Source organism: Apodemus sylvaticus, chromosome 1 (genome assembly GCF_947179515.1).
Source record: "Apodemus sylvaticus chromosome 1, mApoSyl1.1, whole genome shotgun sequence".
Lineage (NCBI taxonomy): Eukaryota > Metazoa > Chordata > Mammalia > Rodentia > Muridae > Apodemus > Apodemus sylvaticus.
Window position 1 is genome coordinate 51,159,610 of NC_067472.1, and position 16,661 is coordinate 51,176,270.

The 16,661-nt window shown below is 38.8% G+C and overlaps 3 protein-coding genes across 4 annotated transcripts in view; all 3 read left to right on the top strand.

Moving 5' to 3' along the window:
- Window positions 1–16,661, top strand: part of Dtx4 (deltex E3 ubiquitin ligase 4) — an 852,074-nt gene that overhangs the window by 456,567 nt on the left and 378,846 nt on the right. The gene's annotated exons all lie outside the window — the stretch shown is intronic.
- On the top strand, window positions 1,342–2,277 carry LOC127689886 (olfactory receptor 4D11-like). Its single transcript, XM_052189443.1, has one exon. The coding sequence runs from the start codon at window positions 1,342–1,344 to the stop codon at window positions 2,275–2,277; it is 936 nt and encodes a 311-aa protein (XP_052045403.1).
- LOC127689891 (olfactory receptor 4D10-like) lies at window positions 12,385–13,320 on the top strand. Its single transcript, XM_052189458.1, has one exon. It carries the CDS (start codon window positions 12,385–12,387, stop codon window positions 13,318–13,320), a length of 936 nt encoding a protein of 311 aa, XP_052045418.1.

Below are 16,661 nucleotides of genomic sequence, written 5' to 3' on the forward strand. Positions count from 1 at the left end.
CCTGCAGAGGGTGCCAGTCTTTTACCTGTTTGTCTTCAGACAAGAACACAGAACTCTCAGCTCCTCCAGAGCCATGCCTGTCTGGATGCTGCCATGCTTCCTGCCATGATGATAATGGACTGAACCTCAGAACCAGTAAGCCAGCCCCAACTGAATGATATCCTTTATGAGAGTTGCCTTAGTTATAGAGTCTCCTTACAGCAGTGGAAACCTAAACTACAATGCTGACCTTAAGGGCTTCTGCAGGAAGAAGTCCTGCAATTAAAGGATCAGGTCTACTTAACACATGAATAAAAGTATCTCTATTGACATTCTTTGTCATCTATTTATTGTTGTTTTTTAAATCCAGTCATTTACCCCCAAAATATTAGAATCTATAAAATGAAATTTTGAACTTAAAGGGTATCATTTGTGTGACGTAGCATGTAAGAGGTGAAAGAAAGGTGATGGACTCAAATTACATTGTAATGGGGAGACAAAGGTGGTAAAATTCACCCTTGGAAGTGCTCGGGAAAAGTTATGAAGGACTTCCTTACATAAATAAGTTTTGGATTTGTTTGTCCTGAAATTAATAGGAGGTGGGAGGTTGTAGAAAGACCCAGGAATGAAGGTCCAGGAGAAATTTGCCTTATTTCTACTTTTCCAGTGAGTTTCTATATTAACTTGGAGTTTTTATTTTCTTTTATTGTGATGAATTTGGTATCACTAAAGTGACATAATAAAATCTACCCCCTTGAGCCTCAGAATGATGTTAAGAAACATTGTATTTAAACGTGTGATGGTTCCTAAAATAATAATCTCTATCCATGTGGATCCATCTTATGTTATTGGAGAGTGGCAATTCATTCCAGTGGTTGTGAGACAGGCAGAGCACACATATATGAGAGTACATACATGACACTGGCAAGGTATGGAAGTCAGAGGGCAACTTGTAGGAACTTGTTCTCTTCTTCCACCATGTAAGTTCTGAGAAATAAACTTAGGTCTTTGGACTTGGCAGAATATACCCTTATGTGCTGAACCAACTCACCGAGCCCTCAGTAGCTTTTTAAACTGTAGAAACAAAATGTAGTAAAATCGGGCTATTTGGATTTTCAGAGCTGGAGAAAGCCCAGAAGCTTATAAGAACAAATGGTCCAGTCTAAACCACAACTTATGCTAATAATAAAGTTGATCAAGTGATTAAGTGATTTTCCTAGATAATAGCAAGTTCTTGAAGAATGTTCTGCAATTACATACCTGTGCAATGTTCTATCTCTATGGGATGCAAATCTTACTTTATTGCTTCAATAATACTAGCATTTCGTTCAAAGGTGTAGACAGAGGAGGAACTACCATTCAATGGAGCTGAGAAATAACACCAAGGTGACTGAATTTATTTTTTGTGGCCTTACCCAATCTCAAGAATTGAGCTTACTCTTATTTTTCTTTCTATCTGTTGTATATATGACAACCGTGTTGGTAAACATCACCATCATGGTCACTGTGACTTGGGAATCCCGCCTCCACACTCCCATGTACTTCCTGCTTCGCAACCTCTCGGTCTTGGACATTTGCTTCTCCTCTATTACTGTTCCAAAGGTCTTAGTGGACCTTCTCTCAAGAAGAAAGACCATCTCTTTCAATGGCTGCTTCACTCAGATCTTTTTCTTCCATCTGCTTGGTGGGGCAGACATTTTCTCTCTCTCTGTGATGGCATTTGATCGGTACATGGCCATCTTCAGGCCTCTGCACTATGTGACCATCATGAGTAGGGGGCGGTGCACAGCCCTCATTGCGGCCTCCTGGGTGGGCGGCTTTGTCCACTCCATCGTTCAGATCTCCCTCTTGCTCCCACTTCCTTTCTGTGGACCCAATGTTGTTGATAGTTTTTACTGTGATGTCCCACAGGTCCTCAAACTCGCCTGCACAGACACCTTTGTTCTCGAGCTCCTGATGATCTCAAACAATGGCCTGATCACTACGCTATGGTTTGTTCTTCTCCTTGTATCCTACACCGTCATCTTGACAATGCTGAGGTCACATACAGGAGAGGGAAAGAGAAAAGCCATCTCCACCTGCACCTCCCACATCACTGTGGTCACCCTGCACTTTGTGCCCTGCATCTATGTCTACGCCAGGCCCTTCACTGCCCTCCCCATGGACAGAGCTGTCTCAATCACCCTAAACATAATTGTCCCTGTCCTGAACCCCATGATCTATACTCTCAGGAACCAGGAGATGAAGTCAGCCATGAAGAGGCTCAGGAAAAGGCTCATACTTTCTGAGGTAGAATAGTTCTGTTACTGATTGTGGAAACGAAAAACATATAATTGAGTCTTCTTTTATGTTGGGACTCAGTATGTATAATTAACCATAGTAATATGGCATGTATATGAAGGACCTGATATAATCATAAAATTGTTTGTAAACATGGACATCAATAGCAAGTTAAGCAAGAAGAATATAACCTTTGAAGAGAGACTAACAGAAAGCAAAGAATAAACATCAACTATGATAGACACACCAGAATTGCCTATCAATGGTTTGTAGGATGTGGTTTTGATTTTGAGACATAGAGGGGTCATCAGAGTCATCTGTCTCAAAATTCTAGGTCTCTAGCACCTATATCTCCATTTATTAGCAGTTATTCTATGACTTTGGGGGGGGGTCCTTCTGTGAATTGAATACTGTTAGTGATTCCGGCCTTCCTTTTTAAAACAACAAATGCTTGTTATAAATGGTTTCTATAGATGCCCACTGTGGTGCATTCTCTATGACTCTATCAAAAGTAACTGTGCACTTGGCTTACAGTCTGCCTTTCTAAAACCTTTATATATAAATACATAAAGAGCAAGAATCTGGAACTATTTGTCTTACATTTAACATCCACCTTGTACATAATTGATTTGAGTGTTTGAAAAACTAAAAACTTATATACAACACAATAAATAAATATTTTTGTTGTGGTTATGTATACTGCTTTGTGACTTCCTTTACTGTGGTATATTAAAATACAATAAAGTTGTCAAATTAACACATCTAATTCCCCTTTTTAGTTTCAAGATAGAACCGGGCCCATTTACTCATAGTAAATCTCACTTGAATATTATAGAATGAGAGGAAAGACACGTAAAAATTGATTCCAAACTCAGGTCAGTCTTAACTTTTTCCAGTTTTTCAATTTTCAGGATTGGGGCCCTTTACCAATTTTCCAATTTTGAGAATTGGGGTTGATTTTTTTTTTTGACACTGTGTATCATTTGTAGCACAGGGTGGTCTGGAACTTGATACAGGACCCAAGCTCCCTTCATATTCACAATAAATCCCCTTTCTCAGCCTCTCAGGTTTATGGATATCAAAAAAATTCAAAAACTTTGTTACAACCTGTGTACACAATAGTGTGATTACAACAGGGACAAGTAGTATCTGCAGATGTATCTTCGTTTCAACCGTATAGTGAGTACAGAAAGCCCTAGAAACTAAACTCCCAGTAATCATACACAGAAGAGAAAAATTATTTCCTACATCCTCCTTCTGTAGCAATGTATCTAGGAAGGCTGAAGTAAAGGATCCGCTCAAATGAACCTCATAATGAATAGTAGAATCATAACTAATAGTAACACACATCCCATATTTAATTTATTAAAGACAGATAGGCATTGGAAGTTACAAGTCATAAGAGTTAGAAAATAATTCTGTAAGCATAGTGCATATTGCATTGTTTCTTTGTGGAGCAGACAAAACCCAAACACACTGATATTTCTATAGGAAGACAGGGGACTAGTCCTAAGGTGGGCAAAAGTATATCCAAAGACTTTGTGTGAATTCATGCTAACTCAAACAAAATCATGCCTTAAACTTAAGTTGCATAAGGACAAGCTACATGCTATCAAGAAACTGTATGTTAGAGTAAAAATAGAACATAATGTGAAAGTTTCTGCATAGCTTTTTCAATTCTGAGTAAAAAATAAAACTGAAAGCAGAAAGCAGATTTATGATTAGAATAAAGCATCTAGATGAGAAAATTATAATGAACTGAGAAGGAATTACACATGGACAAAGCCAGAACAGTGCACTGAAATGTGACTGACAGACATGGAGAGGAAAGCAAATGAATGTCATAAACACTGAGTACAACAGGAGTTAAGAAATATTCAGAAGGCAAAAATACTGGGTTTCATCCTGCCTCACCCCTGGAGAGCCCTGAAGTGCCGCTGGCTCTGAGAGGCAAACCACAGTCCAGTAATAGGCCTCCCCAGTTTATGCTTTCCTGGATGGGAAACGCAGAGTCTGGGACAATTGCTGTGGTTCCCTGTCTCCTGTGTACCCAGGCACCACTGACAAACCGCTGGGAGTTGGGAACTGGGTCCCTGGTCTGAGTTTCCACTCTGGGCATCCACTTTCCAGGAAGGCAGGGGAAGGCAGAGAGCCCTGGACATGGGCAGAAGAAGTTAGTTTGGTTCCAAGCGAGTGCTAAGAGTACTGAGTGTCTGGGAGAGAAAACCTCCAGTAAACTTAGTCTGAGCACTTTCCAACCAAAGCCTCCTTCCCCCGTGGTGATCCTTGATAAAGAGATGTCCCTTGCTTTTTCAAGCTGCTTTATTTGATGGTGGGTGCAAATGCAAACACCTTACTTGGGGTGAGCTAGGAAGTAATACCTTTTGCAGAAAGGAATGTCCAGGAAGGAAAACATTGGTTAAACACTAAGGCCTATCTAGATACCTTATTAGCACAGAGAAGTCCAGATTGTCCTCTCAGTGGGGTGCCATGGTTACCACATTCCAGAGCAGGCAAAGTTAAGACAAGGAGCTTTAGGAGATAATAGTTTCTCTCCATTTAGTTTGATGTTGGCTACCGGTTTGCTATATATTGCTTTTACTATGTTTAGATATGGCCCTTGAATTCCTCTCCTTTCCAAGACTTAGCATGAAAGAATGCTGAATTTTGTCAAATGCTTTTTCAGCATCTAATGAAATGACCATGTGTTTTTTTTTTCTTTGAGTTTGTTTATGTAGTGGATTGCATTAACGGATTTCTGTATAATGAACCATCCCTGCATCCCTGGGATGAAGCCTACTTCATCAAGGTGCATGATCATTTTGATGTGTTCTTGGATTGGGTTGGCAAGAATTTTAATGAGTATTTCTGCATCCATATTTATAAGGGAAATTGGCCTGAAGTTCTCTTTCTTTGTTGGATCTTTGTGTAGTTTTGATATCAGTGTAATTGTGGCTTCGTAGAAGGAGTTGGGTAATGTTTCTTCTGTTTGTATTTTGTGGGATAGTTTGAAGAGTATTGGTGTTAGGTCTTCTTTGAAGGTCTGATAGAATTCTGCACTGAAACTATCTGGTCCTGTGATTTTTTTTTGGTTGGAAGACTTTCTATAACACCTTATATTTCTTCAGGGGTTATGGGACTGTTGAGATGATCTATTTGGTCCTGATTTAATTTTGGTGTTTGATGTCTGTCTAGGAAATTGTCCATTTCCTCCAGATTCTCCAGTTGTGTTGAGTATAGGCTTTTGTAGTAGGATCTCATGATTTTTTTTTAATTTCCTCAGTTTCTGTTGTTATACCTCCCTTTTCATTTCTAATTTTGTTAATCTGGATACTGTCTCTGTGCCCTTTGGTTAGTCTGGCTAAGGGTTTATCTATCTTGTTGATTTTCTCAAAGACCCAGCTCCTGGTTTTGTTGATTCTTTGTATGGTTCTCTTAGTTTCTACTTGATTGATTTCAGCCCTGAGTTTGATGATTTCCTGTCTTCTACTCCTTTCAGGTGTGCAGTCAAGCTGCTAGTGTATGTTCTCTCCAGTTTCCTGTCTTCAGGGCTTTCAGGTATGCTATCAAGCTGCTAGTGTATGCTCTCTCCAGTTTCTTTTTGGAAGCATTCAGGGCTATGAGTTTTCCTCTTAGCACTGCTTTCCTTGTGTCCCATAAATTTGGGTACCTTGTGCCTTCATTTTCATTAAATTCTAAAAATTCTTGGATTTCTTTATTTCTTCCTTGACCAAGGTATCATTGAGTATTGTTCAGCTTCCATGTATATGTGGGCTTTCTGTTGCTTTTGTTGCTATTGAAGACCACTCTTATTCCATACTGATCTGATAGGAAGCATAGGATTAGTTCAATCTTCTTATATTTGTTGAAGTCTGTCTTGTGACCAATTATATGGTCGATTTTGGAGAAGGTACCATGAGGTGCTGAGAAAAAGGTATATTCTTTCACTTTAGGATGAAATTATATAGAAATAGAGATAGAGATAGAGATAGAGATAGAGATAGAGATAGAGATAGAGATAGATATGTTAAATCCGATTGGTCCAAAGCTTCAATTAGTTTCACTGTGTCCCTGTTTAGTTTCTATTTTCCTAACCAGTCCATTGAGGAGATAGAGTGTTGAAGTTACCCACAATTATTGTGTGAGGTGCAATGTGTGCTTTGAGCTTTAGTAAAGGTTTTTTTTTTTTACAAATGAGGGTGCCCTTGCATTTGGAGCATAGATGTTCAGAATTGAAAGTTCTTCTTGGTGGATTTTTCCTTTGACCAGCAAGAAGTGTCCTTCTGTGTCTCTTTTGATGACTTTAGGTTGAAAGTCAATTTTATCTGACATTAGAATGGCTACTCTAGCTTGTTTCCTGAGACCACTTGCTTGTAAAATTGTCTTCCAGCCTTTTACTCTAAGGTAGTTTTGTCTTTAACACTAAGGTGTGTTTCCTGTATGCAGCCAAATGTAGGGTCCTGATTACGTATCCAGTCTGTTAGTCTATGTCTTTTTATTGGGGAATTGAGTCCATTGATGTTAAGAGATATTAAGGAATAGTGATTATTACTTCCTGTCATTTTTGATGTTATATTTGAGTGGTTATCTTCTTTTGGGTTTGATGAAAAAAGGTTACTATCTTGCTTTTTCCAGGGATTGATTGGGGAATGGGTGGAGGGAAAAGGGCTTATGGGACTTATGGAGAGGGGGGAACCAGGAAAAGGAAGATCATTTGGAATGTAAACAAAGAATATAGAAAATAATAAAAAAAAAAGAAAAAACAGAAAAAAAGAAAAATTAATTTTAAGTGTTTTTTAAAGAAATTACATAGTCTGAATTTGCAAACTATACCCACATTTCATGTCTAAAGAACCCAAATCCAGGACTCGTGCTTACTAGGCAGACAGGTTACCAACTAGGCTCCTCTCCCAACTCCTATAATAGCTTTATTCTTATTCTGAAATAGAATTAAATTAGGCTTGTAAAATACACACTAGGACCGGAGTGTAGCTCAGCCATACAGCATTTACCCATCACATATGAAGCCCTCAGTTTGATCCCTAAGTTGAAACAAAGAGTTGTAAATTAATTTCCATGTTCTCCACTGTCTTTGCATGCACCCAATGAAAACTCTTATACTAATAAGCTAATGGGTTCCTTTGACTAATTTGTGCTACTTCCCCACTATCTCACTACACTAACTCTGCTTTACTCAAAGTGCCTACCTTCTTCCAAAGACTCCTCATTCTCATAGCTGGAGAGATGAGTAAGTGGTAAAGAGCACACACTGGACCTGCACAGAACCTGAGTTTGTTTCCCAGATCCATGTTGTCCACGGGGACCTGAGGCCTCTAGTATCCATAGGTACCTACACACACACACACACACACACACACACACACACACAAGACACTAATAGCTAAATAAATATTTATAAAACTCAGCACTCTCTCTTTAGCTTTTTAGAGATAATCCATCACTGGGGCGGGCAAAATGGCACCATGAAGGGTCGACACTATTCTTACATAGGATCTGAGTTCTATTCACAGCACCAACATTAGATAGCTCACAGGTATCATAGGTATAGATATCTATAACATGAGCTCCAGACAGATATGATGCTGTCTTCCAGATTCCACAGGTACCTGCACCCACACATGTACACACATTGGTCATTTAAAATAAATATTTCAAAAAATAATATATCACTAATAAGCTACTTTCTGTTTTTAACTTGTTTGTTTTGTTTATGTTTTATCATCTAATTTAATTCCACAATTAAATTTTGGGTGGCTTTTTTTGAGACAGGGTCTTTTCATGTAGTCCTGACAGTTCTGGAATTCTTTTTTGTGGTTTTTCGAGACAGGGTTTCTCTGTGTAGCCCTAGCTGTCCTGGAACTCATTCTGTAGACCAGGCTGACTTTGAACTCAGAAATCCACTTGCCTCTGCCTCCCAAGTGCTGGAATTAAAGGCATGCGCCACCACTAATCGAGAACTTGCTACCACTACTAGCCTAGTTGGTAGTGAGTTCTGGAATTCACTATGCAAACCAGGCAGACATTGAATTGGCAGAGATCCTCCTGCCTCTACCACCCAAGTGATAGGATGCTAGGATTAAAGTTTTGTGCCAACATACCCAGCTAATTTAGTTTGTTTTAAAATAACTTTTTTTTTTTGCTTTATCTTCCCACTAGAATGCAGAGGGATGTGTTTCTGTCTCGCTATCTCACTAATTCCCCAGAGGAATTAATGACATATTGGGAGGAGTAGGAGTCCTGTACCTTAGGCTGCTCTCCATCTCTCAGTATTGTGGAAGATGCTCTTAATCTCCTGATCCTTCTGCCTCTGCCTGGAGTGCTACAGGTGTGAAACACTATGCCCAGTTTATGCAGTGCTTAACATTGAACCCAGGGCTTCTTGTGTGTTGGAAAGATATGCTTCCAACTGAGCTAAATCCCCAGAATTCAGTCATGGCATCATTGGGTGAAAACTAAATTTTAATTTTTCTGCATGTTCAGTATAGGCTAGAATCTCCAAAGTTCCTATAACATTGCTAATTCCTGTTTTGGATGGAAGTAAACTCTTTGCTTTGTGTCCATTTATTTATTCTTGTTCTGGTTTTATTTTTATCTTCAAATTCCATTCTTATCTACCAAGATAAAACAAATATATTTTTATTTACAAAATATAACAAAACATTGACATGTTTATTCAAATTCTTCTTCAACAAAGTGTATTGCACGGCCCAAAGGCTCCTCTTACTGTCTCCTTATGCTTATTTTGTGAAACTATTCATCCCTTTGACAAGGAGCTCCCTTGTCTCCTCCCTGTATTGATCCTCTTCCTCCTCTCTTCAAATCAGTTGCTTTTCAATAAATACACTAGATGATGGCTAGGAAATAAATAGAAAGTCAAACTAAGGGTGCATGCAACCCTGGATTGCTGTGATGAGGCAGAATTCATGGCCGTAGAAATAGCAACAAACGGGTTCATGGGCCTCTATAGTTTTCTGCTTGATGAAAGGATTATGAAACCACTGGAGGACCAGTCTTTCTAACTTCTTCACAGCTTGTATCCATGTTACAAATACATAAATTCAAATGTATATCTTTCATGCTTTTGAAAACATGAAGACAGACCATGGACATGTTTTAAATATGTTGTTTGGCACTCATTAATAGAGCAAAATAAAAGTGGGGGAATCTGAATACTCTCTTGTCATTAGATAACACAGACATGGACTTTGTAGTGGATTTTTTCCATAGCAGGTCTCTGTTTCTTCAGATTACTGTATCTGTTAGCAACAATTTAATAATTACCATCAATTAAACTAGCCACCTCAGTTCCTCAGTCTTGCCTAGTAGCTTTCATAACAGACCTGACACTAAGAGATCAGAACACAACATATAGGCCCAGTGCAAAATGCTAAATATACAAATTTAATAGTCTTTTCTATGGCCTCAAAGGAATTTGTACACCGGCCATAATGTGTTGATGTCTGTGAATGGAGACATGCATGTTTTGATAGCATTTTAATGAATCCCATTGAAACTGCATCATCAAATGTAGAATCAGGTACTGCTACTTTCCTGTCCAATGATATTCTCATTGTCATTCTTATATTAAGCCTGAGCTTGAGGGATTTGAGCATAAGACTGGGACGCTATCCAAGTCCAAGAGCCTTAAAAAGGCAAATCCTTGAGTTCTCTCTTTCTCTCCTGAAAATGGAGCAAGGGCACTAAAATCTTCAACAGTACATCTTTTTCCAAGGATTACGTTGTTGCATGCTGCATTGAATAACATATGATTTTCATTTGAAGTTTTAGATCAAAGACAGTGAGTAAAGACATTTAGCAGCTATCTAGCATTAAGACTGTGCATGCTGAAATTCAGATGTTGTCATTGATGTTTAACAAAATTGACTTTGAATATTTTCCAGGGATATCAGATATTTCAAACAGAGGATGATCACCACCACCACCCCCTGCACCACCACACACACCCCAGAGCACGCGCGCGCGCACACACACACACATGCACACGCGCGCGCGCACACACGCACATCCACCAGAGATATGTGCTGAGTATTGAAAATAAGGGTGTGTTTTAAAAGATGTAGAATCTGGTGTACTAGATACGTTATCAGGAATCTAAGAGCCTAATATGTTAATAATCAATGTAAGGAGTTTATGTCAAATGGTAGTCTTCAGACAATGTTTTCAAACATCACTGTAATACAATATGAACTTGAAGTTGGGGATGGAGTGGACAATGTGTTTCGATTCTGCTTTCTGTCTCTTCCTGATTATGCAAACGTGCTTGCATGAAATACAGACTTAAAAGTCAATAGGCTATATCACTCCTTCATTCACCAAACAATAGCCAAGAACCATGGGATGCAACATAAAAACATGTTTATTGAGGTAATGAGGTAATGCGATAGTCTGTTACAAGTCCTTTCACTGCCTGCTCGCCTATACTCACCCACTGCACTGCTTTTTGTGTTCTCTGTGTGGCTGTGTCTTTTCACCCCTGATTCCTGTCATTTTTCCACCTCTGCTATGTTTCCAGACTATGACTCTCCTTGGCCTCCTCTACGAACCCTTCTCATATCAGCTCTAGATAGGACACTGCTGTGCTTCCCATGACTATGGATGGACTTAAACACTTGTATTTCTACGAGAACATTTCTCCAGAGTAAAACCTTACTGCGCTTGTATCTGTGTTGCCAGTATGTGTGTTAGCCTAGCCCCAATAGTGCTGTAAGCATCACAAAAGTGTGTGAGAAAGGCCTGAAGGACTCCTTGACTAAATGTATGTCCCTGAAATTCCTGGTCAATTCAGTACGAAGAATGTAATCAAATCTACATGAAGGAATCTGGCTCTACTTTCTCAGCATGACCTCTCCCACGTAGCCTTATGTGAGATACAGTAGATTGTTCTTGGGACAACTCTAGATTTATCTGGAAATTTTATGTCTGTTTAGACAAATAACTCTTTTGAGACTTTTTTTTCTACTATATTCTAAAAAAAAAAAAATGAGTTGAAGGAATAACTCAAGCCTGCTGAATTCTTGCACAATTACTATTGTGATGCATCAAATGGCTTTGGGATTGAATGTAATCCCACCAAATTTCAGTTTTGCAATGTAACAATGTATTCAGTTTGAGGAAATTAGTTTACCTTTCTTCATCTACTAAAAATTAGTAACATCCCTTCTTCATAGGAATACACAGGAGAGCCATTCACAACGCACCTTGCCTTTAAGATGAGAAGACTGCTAAGAAACCCTAACTCTACAACTGTTCTTCCTCAGAAATCTACAAATAGATATAATGATAATGATGACGCAGACATGGGGGATGAGGATCACGACCTATGAAGGAAACAGATCTTTAGGTGGCTCCTGTTCTCTGCCAGAGGCTGAAATCGGGAACCCACAGTAAGACACAGGAAACGACTTCCTTCATCAGTCCTCTGCCCTTCCACGTGAGTCTCCCCTTGCCCCAGTCACCTACTTCTCCCTGTTTGCTCACTTCAATATTGTCTGCAGTTCACAGTAGACGAATCAGAGTCCCCAGCTTTTATCATCTCAGACTATGAGGGAGCAAAAAGCATGCTTCAGATATCCATAACTTGCACATTGTCTTTGTCCAAATGTGATCTTGTGCAATGTGGAAAATTAGTGATAATGTTAACAAAAATGGGGACAGGTAAAGACCGAAACTGAAGATGGTTTTTCCACTTTATGCTCTTAAAAAGTCAACCTGGACTCTTAAAAGTGGTCCCCAAAGTAAGGCAACTGACCAAGAGACTTGAGTAGATTTTATTAAAGCAGAAAAACTGATAAGACATTAAACTCTACCTCAGGAACGTTTCCTTTTTTAAAATATGATGCTTAAGTGTCACTATCTATCTAATTTTTTCCTAACATTGCTCTGTAGGAAGAGAATTAATGGCTTGTTATGCAAGCGGCAACCAGATTTGATCATCACATTGATTATGCAATTTAAAACGTGGACAACTCTACCACTTTTGAGCACTTTGGCAAAACAAAAGAGCTCAATTTCATCCTAGGAAGACAAGAGAAGCAGCCCAAGGCTTGAAACAAAAAAAACAAAGAAAGAGGGTGATTTAATGAGATGGAAAACTACACCAGAGTCAAAGAACTTATTTTCCTGGGCCTGACCCAAAGTCAGGAAGTGAGCATGGTGCTCTTCCTTTTCCTCCTCCTGGTGTACGTGACAACTCTGCTGGGGAACCTTCTCATCATGGTCACAGTGACCTATGAGTCTCGCCTGCACACCCCCATGTATTTCTTGCTCAGGAATTTGTCTATCGCTGACATCTGCTTTTCCTCCATCACTGCCCCCAAGGTTCTGGTGGACCTTCTCTCAGACAGAAAAACCATCTCTTTCAATGGCTGTCTCACTCAGATGTTCTTCTTCCACCTCATTGGGGGAGTGGATGTGTTTTCTCTGTCTGTGATGGCTCTAGATCGATATGTGGCCATCTCTAAGCCCCTGCACTATGTGACCATCATGAGCAGAGGCCGTTGCATTGGGTTAATAGTGGCTTCCTGGGTGGGGGGCTTTGCCCACTCCATAGTGCAGATTTCTCTCTTGCTGACACTTCCGTTCTGTGGACCCAATGTTCTTGACACTTTCTACTGTGATGTCCCCCAGGTCATCAAACTTGCCTGCACAGACATCTTTGTACTTGAGCTGCTAATGATTTCCAATAATGGTCTGGTTGCTACTTTGTGGTTTGTGTTGTTGGTGGTGTCGTACACAGTCATTCTAATGATGCTTAGGTCCCATTCAGGAGAAGGCAGGAAGAAAGCCATTTCCACCTGCACCTCCCACATCACTGTGGTCACCCTGCATTTTGTGCCCTGCATTTATGTCTATGCCAGACCATTCACTGCCCTCCCCACGGATAAAGCCATCTCTGTCACCTTCACGGTCATCTCCCCTCTGCTGAACCCCTTGATCTATACTCTGAGGAACCAGGAAATGAAGTCAGCCATGAGGAGACTCAGGAAAAGACTTGGACCTTCTGACAGAGAAGAGCAATAGCTCTTCCCCATCATGACATTTTCAAACATTTGTATGTAAAATAAGCTTTATTCTTTATTCCTGTGTGTCTTTTTTTCTTGCCACTATGGCATAAAACAGTCCAAATGTCCCAAATTAATAGTTTTAATTCTCTGATATATTTTCAGTTTATAAAGCATTATCTCACAAAATCACCAAGTAAATCTCAATGGAATCTGTGATATATGAAGAAATACTTACATGAACTAGATCATTGCATACTATAATCATGTTTAGTTCTGCTTTGCTTTTGCATTTTGTTTTCTGACACACGTTTCATTATATAGTCATGTCTGTTCTGTAACTTACTATATAGCCCAGCATAGCCTCAAATTCTCAGAAACCTTCCTGAATCAACCTTCTAAATGCAGGGATTAGAGTTGTGAACCACTATACCCAGCTAGATCTTCATGTTTAAAATTAATTTGATTTGATTTCTTGAACAGACACGTCTTCGTGGGAGCCTTCATAGAAAAAAACAGTTCAGTGCTGTGAGTTGGGTCCCATGTATCTAAATCAACAGTTAGACTCAAAAACCTTGTTAGAACCCATGCACACAATAGCGTGATCACAATGCAATCAAGTAGTGCTTAGAAACATTCTAAGTCCAATCAACCTATGTTGCATTGGGTTAGAGAAAGCTCTGGAAGCCTGAACTCAGTGTAATCACATACAGAGGAACAAAATGTATTTCCTTCTTCTTTCTGTATCATTGTATCTGGGAAGACTGAGATAAAGGATTCAGTGAAATGTTTCTAGGGTTAATAATAGCAATTACCATAACTGATAATAATGCAGAATCACACTCCCTTATTTGACTTATGAGAAGCAGGGTTTAGAACATGATGTTTCTTATATTTAGAAAGATAATACCATGCACATATTGACATTGCATTGTTTCCCCATGGGGAGTAGCTGAAAAGCAAACAGATCTTTATTTTTATAGAAAGATGCTGGGATGTTTCCATAAGATAAAACAGTGCATTTAAAAATTATGCATAGATTTACACTAAGATCAAATATTGTTGCAATAGTTCAGGTCAGAGTAAATTTTATAACCAAAATATTAAGTATTTGAGTAATGAAATAAATAACATAAATGTTTAGAGAAAAAAGTAAAAGATATTTTTGTAAAATGCTGTTCTGGTTACTTTTTATCACCTTGGCACAAGCTAGGATCATCTGGAAAGAGGGAACGTTGATTCTAGAAGTCTGGCCTGTAGGCAAGTCTGTGGAGCATAGTCTTAATTAGTGGTTAATGCGAGGGGGGCCACCCACTGTGGCCTTTCCACCCCTGATCAAGTAGTACCGAGTTATTTTATTTTGCTTTGTTTTTAAGACAAACTAAACAAACTATTAAAAACAAGCCAGTAAAGACTGGGGAAGTATCACACAGCAGAGATAGAATACACAAAACAGTAATTGATAAATGTGAAGAAGAAAGTGAATGAACGTAATAAATGCTGAGTAGAAGAGGAGTTTCTGGAGAAAATTATAGGAATGAAGAAGCAGTGTATTAAGAGAGAATGACTGAGAACTTTTCACAGCTGGTGAAAACCTACCAAATGAGAATCTGAAGACTGACATGAGATGTTACATGTGAGGGTTCAATGGCATGGTTAAGCAGACAGGAGAGAAATCAACAACCTTAGAGATGGGTCCATTGAAATTGTATAGTCTGAATTTGACAGGCACACCCACATTTAATCTCTGAAAAGCCCAACTATGCAGGTACCACTGTAATCTTCTTTTATGATCATAGTGTATTGGATGAAAGACGTAGATGCAGCATTGAATGGCCCAGAGCTGATCATGGAGAATGCCACAGGACTACTCAAACTCAGATGCAGCATCTCCTCTTCTCTACTATACAAACTTGAGAAAGTGGCTGAAGCTCATTGAGGAGATGGGCATCATTACAACGTGGAAAGAATGTTAACATTATAAAGAAGCAAACAGATATGAGTATAAAATTTGAGAGTTCAATAAATCAAGGTCCTAAACTAGAGGCAAAGACCTCTGCAAAACCATCCTAGAGATGTAGCTGGTGATAGGGATTTCTGAGCATTGCTAAGTCGACAATTATTTAGTACTTACTGTATGTTGAGATAATAAATCAACCAATACTTTGAGAGAAAACATAAGTTTCACAATCTGAGAAACATAAAGATAAACAAGTAAAGAGAAATGAAGAGAGTTATAGACACCTGTGTGATACCACAAGGCAAAATAACTTATGCATGGCAGGAGTCCTAGGATAAGTAATGGACTGAAACTCACAACTCTTGTTTAAAAATATTATATAGAAAGATATGGAGATAAAGGTAGAGATATAAATATATATAATACATATGTGTGTGTGTGTGTGTGTGTGTGTATGAAGTTGCACCAAAAAACTACACTTAAAATACCATAATGAAACTTTCCAAAAGACAGAACTGAAAATAATTAGGAAGATTATCACATACAAGGAGTATTCAATCACTTTAAGTTGAATTCTCTTCAGACACTTATTCAAAAACAACATGAAAATAAATTCCATTTACTAACAGAAATGCCAGTCAAAAAAGAATTATATTTCCAATGAAAATGTAGGAAAAAATAAATGTTATCAGATAAATAAAAGTAGATTGTATTAACATCTTTGCCTATTAAAAAATTAATGAAACTTCTAGATAAAAATTCAGGGCATTCAGCAAAAGGTACAAGCATAAGTAAAGGCTTTCTAATAAAACTCTGGTTGCTTAGGAGGTAAGAAAAAGATTTAACACATTGAACCTTCTGAAATTAAAAGGCTTTGGAAAACAATGGAAATGGTCAACAGAGTAAAATGGCAGCTTACATGATAGGAAACAAACTTTGCTAGCTATACATATACCAAAGAATTAATATGTCTAGAATTCACAAAGAATTTCTTAAAATGGAAAATGAAGGAAATGTGTGGGCCAGATATGATAATGGCTACCAAGGACCAATCTCAGCTTAGAGAGGGGTTCTAAGAGAAGGGGTATTTGATAGCAACAAAACAAAAGACTCAAAATCAAATCATGGCTCCATGCTGGATGCCTATGTTCTGCTCAAGACAGCTTTCCAGAGTTCTCTCTTTGTTCTGCTTTCTCTGGAGATCTCCAAATAGTCTCTCTCTGTGTCTCTCTCTGTCTCTCTTTGTTTCTGTCTCTCTCACTGTCTCTCTCTCTTCTCTCTCTCTCTCTCTCTCTCTCTCTCTCTCTCTCTCTCTCTGTGTGTGTGTGTGTGTGTGTGTGTGTGTGTGTATTCTGCTCTGCTTGAGACAGTTTTCTCTTGCTATTGTAAAATCTCGATGG